General features: G+C 49.8%; 1 protein-coding gene across 2 annotated transcripts; it reads left to right on the top strand.

Moving 5' to 3' along the window:
• Window positions 1-280: 280 nt before the first annotated feature.
• Window positions 281-8,382, top strand: GPR83 (G protein-coupled receptor 83; the record flags this gene model as incomplete). 2 transcript variants are annotated; one of them, XM_080929799.1, is made up of 4 exons in its annotated part: window positions 281-664; window positions 4,287-4,412; window positions 6,461-6,594; window positions 7,773-8,382. In XM_080929799.1, 4 exons carry the CDS (start codon window positions 281-283, stop codon window positions 8,380-8,382), a joined length of 1,254 nt encoding a protein of 417 aa, XP_080785925.1. The 2 variants fall into 2 exon arrangements, with proteins under 2 accessions (XP_080785925.1, XP_080785926.1); XM_080929800.1 differs by lacking the exon at window positions 4,287-4,412.
• Window positions 8,383-11,339: the final 2,957 nt, after the last annotated feature.

Genomic DNA, 11,339 nt, shown 5'->3' on the forward strand with positions numbered 1-11,339 from the left:
GTCAGCACGGTCAGGATCCCTTGGCGGTCCGGAGTTCTCTCTGCGGTCCGACCCTCCAGAGGATCTCGGTTGCTTTCCCAGTCCGGACCTGGTGTGGTCCAGGTTCCCTCGGAGGTCGGGGCTCCCTCTGTGCTCCGTGCCCCTCGCGTCTAGGTTCTCTCTGTGGTGCGGACTCCTCTAGCCCTGGTGCGCTCAGCGCCCCCCCACCCCGCACCCAGCCTCCTCGCACCGAGCCTGGCAGGGAGTCCGACCCTTGTGCCCAGAGCTGTGGTGACTGGACATGACGATCCCTCCTGTCCTGCTTCTCTTTCTTCTGTCCTCCGTGCGAGCCACTGAGCAGCCTCAGGTCATCACTGAGCATCCCAACATGGATGCAGCCCTGACCGAGGCCAACGCCTCGCACTTCTGGGCCAACTACACTTTCTCTGACTGGCAGAACTTCGTGGGCAGGAGACGCTATGGGGCTGAGTCCCAGAACCCCACGGTGAAAGCCCTGCTCATCGTGGCCTACTCCTTCATCATCATCTTCTCGCTCTTCGGCAATGTCCTGGTCTGTCATGTCATCTTCAAGAACCAGCGCATGCACTCGGCCACCAGCCTCTTTATCGTCAACCTGGCAGTGGCAGACATCATGATCACGTTGCTCAATACACCCTTCACTTTGGTAAGGAAAGGTCCTCCTGGGCTCACTCTCTGCTCCTGAAGCATCTTTCCATCCTCTCTCCCCCTGCCATTCTCTTCCAGGTCCTCCCCACCTCTCCCGCCCTCCTCCACCTGCTCCACTCGGGACCTCAGCCTTGGTGTTGTGTTCCTGTCTCAATCCTTGGGTCATCTTTCTCTCCTGTCACCAACACTCCTATCTCTGTCTTCCCCTAGCTCTGTCTTTCCTCCGTTTCCAAGCCAGACTTTCTGCAGCTGGTAGCACCGGCTCAATGACTCAAGTGTCTGCAGTTGGCTCTAAAGGACTGACCATTCCCTGTTTCCCCTCCTTGGTCACAGGCATTTGGAAGTAGCAAACACTAAACCAGGCTGCTGAAATGTTAGCCTTTCTAATCCGGATCCTCCCTTCAGCCTGTGAAAACCCTGCCTCCCACCCATAGGCTGCTGCTGGGTCATTTGAGGCAGCAACTTTTAGTTGTTAATGGAGTCTGACATGTTTTTCTCTCTGCCAGTGGGTTAAGCTGTGTTCCCTCCATGCTTGATAGCAAACCCCAGTGTGAGGCTTGTGCTGTGAGGGAGTAATGGCGAGAAGACCTGGAGCCTCGGGGCCGGGACATTTGTGCAGAGGATGCAGGTGGTTCCCTTTCTGGGCCTCTGCTATGTGGTGTTACGGATGTTGCTTCTGTCCCTCAGTGACCAGGGAGCTCATGGATAGTTTGAAACAGCGAGGGTGTGGCTGAGCAATCCCGGTGACAGACAGCTCATCTCTACAGTGGAGTCATGCTCTTTTCAACTTATGGGATAACTTGTTATTGATGTTATTAGCCAAGCCATCCATCCATCCATCCATCCATCCATCCATCCATCCATCCATCCATCCACCTCTCACACACAAACAACTGACAGACAATAAGTCCATTGGCCCATGTGAGGTCCTTCCAAATCTTCCATCTTCAAAGTATTCTCATTCTCTCTCCTATTCTCCCCAATGAGAACATACATTTTGTAGATAAAGAAACCAAGGCACAGAAGCAATGTCCTTGTCCAAGGCCATGTGCAGAGCCAGAGGAACTTGGTCTTTTCACTCAAGTTCACTGGTGCGTGCACTAAGCCTCCTGTGGGTCGGGGGTACTCTTGACCCACGGTCTGCTTCTCCCACTCCAAGGCACTGACTTGTCCTATTGCCCTTCATCCATACTAACCTATCAGCGGCCACTCGGGGTCCTCTAGGCACTGACCAATACGTAAGAGCTTCCTAACAGTCCTCCCTGGGGGCTCCTGGCTGCTTAGAAAAGCTGCATCCTGGCTCTCCATAGCTTCTCCCTTGGCTCTTCACCAGAGGATAGGTGAGCTGGGGAGGGTATTGGCTGTGAGGGTCTGGCCTTGTCACTGTTGCTCAGAGCCAGGCTGCAGGGTCAGATATGCAGTAGACACAGAAGGGACAAAGAAGCAGAGACAACTGAGAGCCAGATGTCCCAGGAATTCCCTGTGAAAAGGGACTCTATGCCCTCCCTACAGGATAAAGTATAACAGCTGGGCTTTGAACCCAACCCACAGCATCTTCCCAGTCCAATCTCCTTTATAACGTCAGTCCGTCCATCCATCCAGAGTGTTGTGAGAACTGGGAGGAAGGGTCTCCAACTCCCTCAGCATGCTCACCACAGCCTTCCCACTTGGCTGCTTGGCGATGGGGCCCCTCCTCTTACCACTGGCTCTGATCATTGAGACAATAACAAACAGTTGCTGATGGTTCCCACGACAGAGATATGCAGACAGTGTAGTGAAGCCTGAAGGAAGCAAGGGGTGGTCAAAGGGGATTTTAAAAGGGATGCACCATTGCAACAGATCTGCAAGAGTTAGATCTCCACACAGAGGGAGCAGGGGAGCAAAAGAGAGGAGCGCACTGCGGTTCACTCTGTGTTGAGGCAGCACAGAGTGGCTGTGACAGTGGGCCAGGTGTCAGGGCTGGGACCTCCCACAGCCTCTGTCTGGGCAGGTCCTACTTGCCAGCAGCCATCTTCCACCTGAACAGCATGAGGACAAGCTGCAGAGAGAAGAGGGGGCTTCTGGGAGGTGGTGATGGCCCGTCAGAAGCTTCGGTCCGCTCACCTGCTTTAGGTGGGAGGCAGAGGGGTTGAAGATGCCCTGCTTTGTAGCCTCAGTGGTTCCTCGAAGTCACAGGACAAAGCCCTGGATCTTCGCCCCGTGGAGATGTAGCCAGACTTGACAAAACTTTCCTGTATATACACCAGGCAAAGACCCCAGTCCACAGTTCCCAGCAGACCCTGATCCAGGTTGATGGCTTTTGTCCCAGTCTCCACACATGAGAGTTCCCGCTCATCTTACACACCCTCGTGCAGTTGTAATGGCAGTTAGAGGCTAAGTATGCATGTTGTACCTACCCTACACCTGTTGTCTGTCCTTCGTGATTCTTGTACCCACATGTGAAATGGCGAGCCTGCCTCACACGTGCAGGGGTGGAGGCTCAGAGACCCTGAAGCGAGAATGTGGAATGCACAGCCATGCCGAGGAAAGTGTTGGTGCTTCCGCACAGAACCTGGACTATCTCTTGGCTGGGAAGGCCGAGGGTGCTCCTTGTACACCAACAAGTAACTGTCAGTCAAGGCTGGCCCGTTCTCTGGTCTGTCGCTCACCTTCTTGTCCACTAAGATGACCCCAGGAAGTGACAAAATCTCTGCTGTAAGCCAGGCAGTGAGAGAACTTCAGTCAGCGTCACTGCTGTTTCCATCACTGCTGGCAATCTCCCCCTTTGCCCATTTCATTCTCACACCCCGGACCAGACAAGCCTTGGTCAGAACAGGTGCTCCATCTCTCCTGGGCTCAAGGCATTCCTCACAGGAGTGGTGTAAGCACCCAGCCCTACATGGTGCTGAGGGAGGACTTTGCCTTCTCCTTTCTCCCCACTGTGACCTTCATCTTCCCAGACTCTTCTGTCCCAGATGATCAGTTACACAGTCCTATAGACATGGGGCTGGGGTGTATGAAGTTCAGTGATAGATCCATTACTTAGTGTGTATGGGCTCTGGGTTGGATCACTCACACACGTGTGCGCATGTGCCTACCCACACACATGCACACCACACCACACTGCACACCACACACCTTCTAATCACAGTGGACATGCTGTGCTGTGACTTTTTGGTACTGTTTTCCCACAAGGCCATGCTCCACTCACCCGAGAAAGAATCATATTACACTTTACAATGCCAGCTTCCATCTCTAAAAACCACCTTTAACAATTTGCTGTGCAATTTCTCCCACTTTTATGGATTTTATAATAAGTCTTTTAGGTAGGGAATTTGAGCTAGTTTCTGAAAACGGGAGAAGCGAGGTTAAAGGAGTTTATTGGCTAAGGCTGCATGGTAATAGATAGAGGTGGAAATGGTCCAGGGCCACGACTGTGATTTGGTGAACTGAATGAACAGCAATGGCTTGTGCTGGGGAAAGCCATGTGGTCCGTGGAACAGTAGCTGGAAGCTGTCTTGGCTGGGAGAGCTCAGAAGTCTCCTGAAGAGATGCTCTTCAAAGACCACTGAGATGAGGAACTGGTACCAGACAAGGCCTATTGATTCTGTCTGCCCCCGATGTCTGTATTTTCCCCACAGGTTCGCTTTGTGAACAGCACATGGGTGTTTGGGAAGGGCATGTGCCATGTCAGTCGCTTTGCCCAGTACTGTTCTCTCCACGTCTCGGCACTGACCCTGACAGCTATTGCTGTGGACCGGCACCAGGTGAGAGCCCCTGTCCCCAGCATCACCCTCCCCTCTCTGTCTATGGCTGCCTGCTGAGAATATGACCACCACAGTCTGTGGGGAATACTCTCAGGACACTGACTCATTCAGCCCTGCTGTCTCCTCCATCAGTTTGGGCAAGGACACGAGGGATGTCAAACCCTTTGGTAGTTGCAAATGGTTATTTCCACTTGGTTGTTGATGGGAAGACTCACTGCTGGTTCCCATTGCTGAATATAATGAATTATTTTGCTGGTAGAAAAGCAAACACAGAAAATCACAGATGGAAAGGAAGACGCAAATAACTGTGGGTCAGAGAAGGCTTCAGTGGGACATGGAGGGAGGAGGAATAAGGCAATGTACTGATAACAGGGACACGCAGGGTTGGTAACACAGAAAGAGTCCATGGGGTAGTGCCCATGGTTGGTAGGCACTCAGAGAGGACCCAGGTATTTCTTTTTGGGAGGGGCCAGGTATATTGCACCTACAAATTCCATAATCCATAAGCATTATTCAGTGTTTTTATCCCCTAATGTGTGACCCTTTAACTTGCTTTCTCATGTTGTGGCAACCCCCAGTCAGAAAATTATTATTATTATTTTTATGTATGTGAGCACACTGTAGCTGTCCTCAGACACATCAGAAGAGGGCATCAGATCTCATTACAGATGTTTGTGAGCCACCCTATGGTTTCTGGGAATTGAACTCAGGACCTTTGGAAGAGCAGTCAGTGCTCTTAACCACTGAGCTATCTCTCCAGCCGGATAGAAAATTATTTTTGTTGCTACTTCATAACTATAATTTTGCCAGTGAGCAGTGTCTGTTTCTAAGGCCATCAGAATCATGTGTTTTCTGATGGTCATGACCCTCAGGTTGAGAGACACTGGATTAGACCATGTTAAAAGTTAGGAAACAGGCTCAGAAATGGGCACTTTCCCATGATAGTGAGACCAAGAATGACCACATTAGGTCCACCATCTGTCTGGCTCCAAAGTCATGCTGTTGTTACTACACTGACCTGCTTTGTGATGGTTTAAACAAACCAACAAAGCAAATCTCAGGATAAAGAGAACCAAGGTTTGCCCCGAGATGACCCAAGAAGCATGATATGGCCGGATAGAGAAGTGGCTCTGAAGACCCAACACTCAAAGGTCCCACTCAGTGTGAAGAATGGCTTTCTAGTAAAAATAAATGTTCAAAGTGGACAAGACTGTCTAGGACACAGTATCCCATGTCACCAGCCACATATAAGCACATCTGGTAACAACTTGAAAAGTGTGTTCTTGAAGGATGCAGGTCCGATGAGGGGTGGACTGCCCAAATTTGAGATCGCTCTATTTCCAAAATGCCCTGATCATGTTAGAATCAGGTCTCCCTATAGTGAAGGCATGTCACCACCAGCTGAGGAAAGTTTGCTCACATCTATTCCTTACCTCTGATGAACCTTGATCAGAGATCTGGGGTACCTCTGCCCCAGGAACTAGTCTCACAAATGGAAATGCTTTTTAATTTTCCACCATTATATAAGCTTCTCAGAAGGGTTGATTGGCTGGATGGAACACAATATCAGTTCCAAGACACATTTTGGTGCCATGTCTGTGATAGTGGTTCCCTTTTAAGTTCATGGAAATCAATCTGGGTTGGAATTCAGTAATGGCTTTAGTGGGTGGCACCAAATCTTGCAGAGGGTGACAAGAGATTGCTCCTTATGTCCAGAGCCCTCTATACCATCCAGGGTCTGGAACCATGGAAAGATGGTAGGGCCTTGAGGAGGTGGGGCTGAGCCTGGGTCCCCTTCTGTCACCTTTGTACCCTCCTCAGCACCCTGCCCTGCTCTTCTCACTTGCAAGAGGCCTTAGGACTTCTAGGAGCCACAGAGCTCACATGACACCTTCTTCCCATCCCTGGAGTTGAGCTGTGGTCAGAGTAGTGCCTAGTGCCATGTAGGTGCCACCAAGAACTGCAAAGGGCGTTCACCCTGTGATAAATAAGACCTGGGTTCTTACTTGCTTTCACCTTCAGCTGTGAGCCCCTCACATGTTTTCTAGGTCATCATGCATCCCTTGAAGCCTCGGATCTCCATCACCAAGGGTGTCGTCTATATTGCTGTCATCTGGGTCATGGCTACCTTCTTCTCTCTGCCGCATGCCATCTGCCAGAAACTTTTTACCTTCAAGTACAGGTGAGACCTGTTAGTTGGAGTAGCTTGGGGCTCAAGGGAGTGTACCATGCTGGCCTTCTCCAGAAGAAAGCTGGCCCACAGTCACAGACACTAAACGGGAGTCCCCTACAGATGTGACTCTTGCTGTAGCTGGGTGCCTCTGCCTCATGAGCTTTTCTAGCCAGCTCTCATCCTGGGGCTTCCAGGCCCACGCTGAGCCTCTAGTCTCTTTTCATCTCTCCCTTAGTCTTTAGGCTGTTTGCAAGGACAAGGTAGTAGTTACCTGGTTTTGCCACCAGGGGGCATGTGTTCACACAAACGGAGAGGGGTCCCCACTCAGCCATTTAAAATAGGCAAGATTTCCCGGATTACAGAATTTAGAAAGAAAATGCCGCATGAGTATATGCTTCTGAGACAGGATTCCCTATCTCCCCCACTATCCAGTTTGGTTCTTAACATATGCTCTTACCAAATGAGAAACTCCTCTCAAACACTCAGTTGAAAACAACAACAACAACAACAACAACAACAACAACAACAAAAAAAACCCCACAATCTACTCCGTAGTAGCCTGTCTCTGTGACAGACAGCACAGGAGGAAGGGCGATCTCACTTTGAACTCGTGATGTCTCTGATCCATCCCTGACTCTGCTGTACACTACAGACCTGCAGTACATATTCAGCAACACTGAACAAAGGAGGGGATTTTGAGTGGTGTCAGCATCTAACAGCTTCCCACGGGGAAGCAGCCGCCTCCCTCCTTCTGTTTCTTTCTAGACTGTGTAAGGGAGCCAGTAAGGCCAGGGCATGGCTGAGGTACATGCATGTTAGCACCGGCTCTCCTGACCTTCCATCTGTTTGCATGGTTACTCTTTGGGGTGAGAACTGACTACAAAGGGAACTCACTGCTGCTTCACTGATTCACTCACTCATTCATTCACTCACTCACTCATCTGTTCATTGAATATCTGTGGACTCACTGTGTGCAGGGAACACAGAGTCTGGAGTCTTCCTGACCTCTATAAAATGTTCTGTGGAGAGATTGAAGCTTGATGGGATGATTAGGCCACAGCACCAAAAAAGACAGTGACAGATGTGCCTAAGCCGTAGGTAGGGGCCAGCATTCCTCCATAGGAAGGGGCAGTACTGATTTCTCCTCTTACGGTCGGCCATCTTGTTCCCCCTCTTTCTTGGCTCAGTGAGAACATCGTGCGCTCGCTCTGCCTGCCGGACTTCCCAGAGCCGGCTGACCTGTTCTGGAAGTACCTGGACCTGGCCACCTTCACCCTGCTCTACCTTCTTCCACTCTTTATCATCTCAGTGGCCTATGCTCGTGTGGCCAAGAAGCTATGGCTCTGCAACACCATCGGCGACGTGACCACAGAGCAGTACCTCGCCCTGCGACGCAAGAAGAAGACCACCGTGAAGATGCTGGTGCTCGTGGTGGTCCTCTTTGCCCTCTGCTGGTTCCCCCTCAACTGCTATGTCCTCCTCCTGTCCAGCAAGGCCATCCACACCAACAACGCCCTCTACTTTGCCTTCCACTGGTTTGCCATGAGCAGCACTTGTTACAATCCCTTCATCTACTGTTGGCTCAATGAGAACTTTCGGGTGGAGCTGAAGGCACTGCTGAGCATGTGCCAAAGGCCCCCCAAGCCGCAGGAAGACAGGCTGCCCTCCCCAGGCCCTTCCTTCAGGGTGGCATGGACAGAGAAGAGCCATGGTCGGAGGGCTCCGTTAGCTAATCACCACCTGCCCTCTGGGAAGACAGATCTGTCCTCTGTGGAACCCATTGTGGCCATGAGTTAGGGGGGGTCTGGAAGCAGTGGGGGCAGGTTCTGTGCTCTCACAGTTGACCAGACCATGCGGTGTTGTGTGTAGGTCTTTGAGCAGGACCTCTGGAAGCCACTTCAGGTCGAAAAGAGGCTGGTTTAGTCAGCCACCTCCAATTGTCTGGCATCTGCCACCTTGCCCTTCCTGAGTCATACTGTTGGTAGGCCTGACCCATGTGCTCAGCGAAGAACTTCATTAGTCAGAGAGAACAGGCACAGAGGCCTGCTGAAGTCATTGGAGCAAGTAAGCACATAGCTTCAATGGCCTTGGCCCTATCTATGACCAGACAGGGCCCATTTTGGTTTCTTAAAATAAAGAGAGATTAGCATTACCATTTTGAAAAGGTCAGTAAGGTAAAGAAATGAATTGAATTCAGCCCCATCAATTTGTAAAAAAAAAAAAAAAAAGCCTGTTAATATGCTGTGAATTTATCTGTAACTTTGCCTTCTTTATGTGTGCACATTTGTGCTTTTAAAATCCTGAACTACATGTGTCCATTTGGATTGTAATAATTAGCAAGAAATAAGAATATATCAGAGTACTATTGAATTCCTCCATGATGAGTGGGGTCCCTCCAAAGATGAGAAGAGAGGGGAGGGGAGGGCAGGGGAGGAGAGCAAGGTGAAGGTCAGGTCGACTCTGTCTTGTAACTAGCAGTGGGCGGGGCCTGGCCCTCTCCTAGGTGGTTACCATCAAGATGAGCAGTACACAAGAGAGCTGGGAGGTAGGATCCCTTTGCCATGACCTCCAAAACAAGAAGGGATGAGCCACTGTTCTTTTTTAATGGACAGTGTGAGAACTTGCTTTCCAGTGAGCTGGAAAGAACTGTGCTTAGACACCTCATCTGCCCGAGCTGTCTACACACGGCATTTTTTCCTACGTTGTCTGAATGAAGAATTTTTTTTCACGCCAGCTCCCAAGAGATTTCTTTGTCTATATCACCTGAGAAATTCATGTGTCACTTTTTCAAAACGCACAGGCTTCTTAAAGCAACTTTAATCTTCAAGAGCCCCTTTGTCAGAGAAATCTCATTCCAGTAGCCAGCGGTTTCATCCTCCTGTGTGTGGTCCTGATGACTCTCAGTGTTACATTGACAGATGTGCCAGACAGAACGATGCGAGTCCCACGCCTAGAGCAGGGGTGCCTCTGCTCCAGCTCTGGATTCCCAGCTCCTCCCTTGCAGAGCCGGCACAGAGACAGACCATCTTTGTGGAGCCGAGAGGGAAACTGAGGCTTGAGGGAGAGGAGGTTCATTCAAGACTCACTTAGAACTCTCAGTTGCTAACGAAAGCACAATTTGGTTAAGTCTGATTTCCTGTAACAAACCTGAGGGTTTCTTAAGCTAGTCTATCCATGGGAGTGTTAGAAAATTTCCAAGATTAAAAAAAGTTATCTGTAGAACAGCAGGGTTTTTTTTGTTTGTTTGTTTGTTTGGCTTTTTTTTTTTTTTGAGAGGGTGAAGGAGATTTCCAAATATAAAGTGAGTTTTTAAGGAAGGCCACAGCTTCTGCATCTGTCTTCATCTCTGTAAAGTCAGCTGGTACCTGTGAGTTGCATCTTTCATGTGGCCAAGGAGAGTCAGGGTATCAGCCTGAGAACAGGCAGCAGCAACACACACAGTGTGTCTTCCCCAGGAATTGTGGAATGAGCTTCCAACACAGCTCCCAGAGGGAGACAGCGCCCTGTCAAGGAGTCAGCCCTCTGGTCTGCATCTCTGTCAGTGTCTGCTCCCTTCCCCATGAGATGGTAACAGTGACTGTGATCTTTGTGACGCCTGTGTTTTTCCAATATGCTGTAAAGTGTGCTTTATTGTTAAGTCATAGTAAGCGTAATAAAACCTCTCCTCTGTGTGCAAGCTGTACTTCTTGGACTGGTGACCATGTCACAGATGGTAACCTTTAAAACAGGATTGACGTGGATTACATGAGGAGCGCGGAGATTCTCCATTCGAAGCCCAGGGTTTTATCTTAGAAAGTCTGGGCACAGTGAAAGTGTAGAGAATGTGGAGAGACTCCTCGTCAGGAGCTGCCATGTCCCCGCGTTGGCGGTGATACGTCTGTGATGTATGCTTGAACCTTGAGCTACACCAGTCTCTGGTGATTTGGAAGGAGCTGTTGTTGAGCCCGGAGGCCTCTCAGTAGCGGGTCACAGTAGACACAGTCTCCCCAGCGTGTAGGCATGGAGTGCCGCCACAGAGAATAACCAGATGCTGTTTCATGCAACTGCTAAAGTCAGTCTTAAAGGCAGATGCAAATGAGGGTGATCTGACAACCAGAAGACAGTTCGAAAGAAACACAAGAGATGAGAGATGGGAACTCAGACTTGTGGATGTTTTCTCATGGCATAGATGCCAGAGCCTTTCAGTTCATGACCTTACCCTCCCTGCTTTCTCTGGGATGGGCATTAGTATTTCTCAGAGAAAGAAGCCGAGACTCAGCAAACTTAGATAACATTCTGAAAATCAGTCTCAACTATAACATATTACTTAAAAGGTCAAGTTCTGTGAATGCATAAAAAATAATCCTATGGTTTTATTTTAACCCCATATTTTCAAAATGTTCTTGATGGAAAGGTTTTATTCGGGGGATGAAATATGTTAGCAACCCCCAAAACTAGGGCTTGATTGACATATTTTGCAAAATGTTTGAGTGAGTCTGAAGGCCTTCACAGATCAGGGGTCAATGAATCAGGAGTTAGGCAGCATGGCCAGGCAAATCCCACCCCCATCCCTGGTACCTTGGCAAGTTGCTGAGGGAATCATCCTGAGCCTCGAGGTTCTAAGTTGCTGGAAAAGGTACAAATCTGCCATTGCCAGTCTGAGCTTGCTGAGCCCAACCAAGACCTCCGTGGTGGGGAGAGCCTGCTGAGCAATCTTCGGTGACTGGATTTAGAATCCTGGAGGAGGGCACACTTCTGGGTGTGTGTATCTAGGG

This window comes from Micromys minutus (assembly GCF_963924665.1).
Source record: "Micromys minutus genome assembly, chromosome: 16".
Taxonomy (NCBI): Eukaryota; Metazoa; Chordata; class Mammalia; order Rodentia; family Muridae; genus Micromys; species Micromys minutus.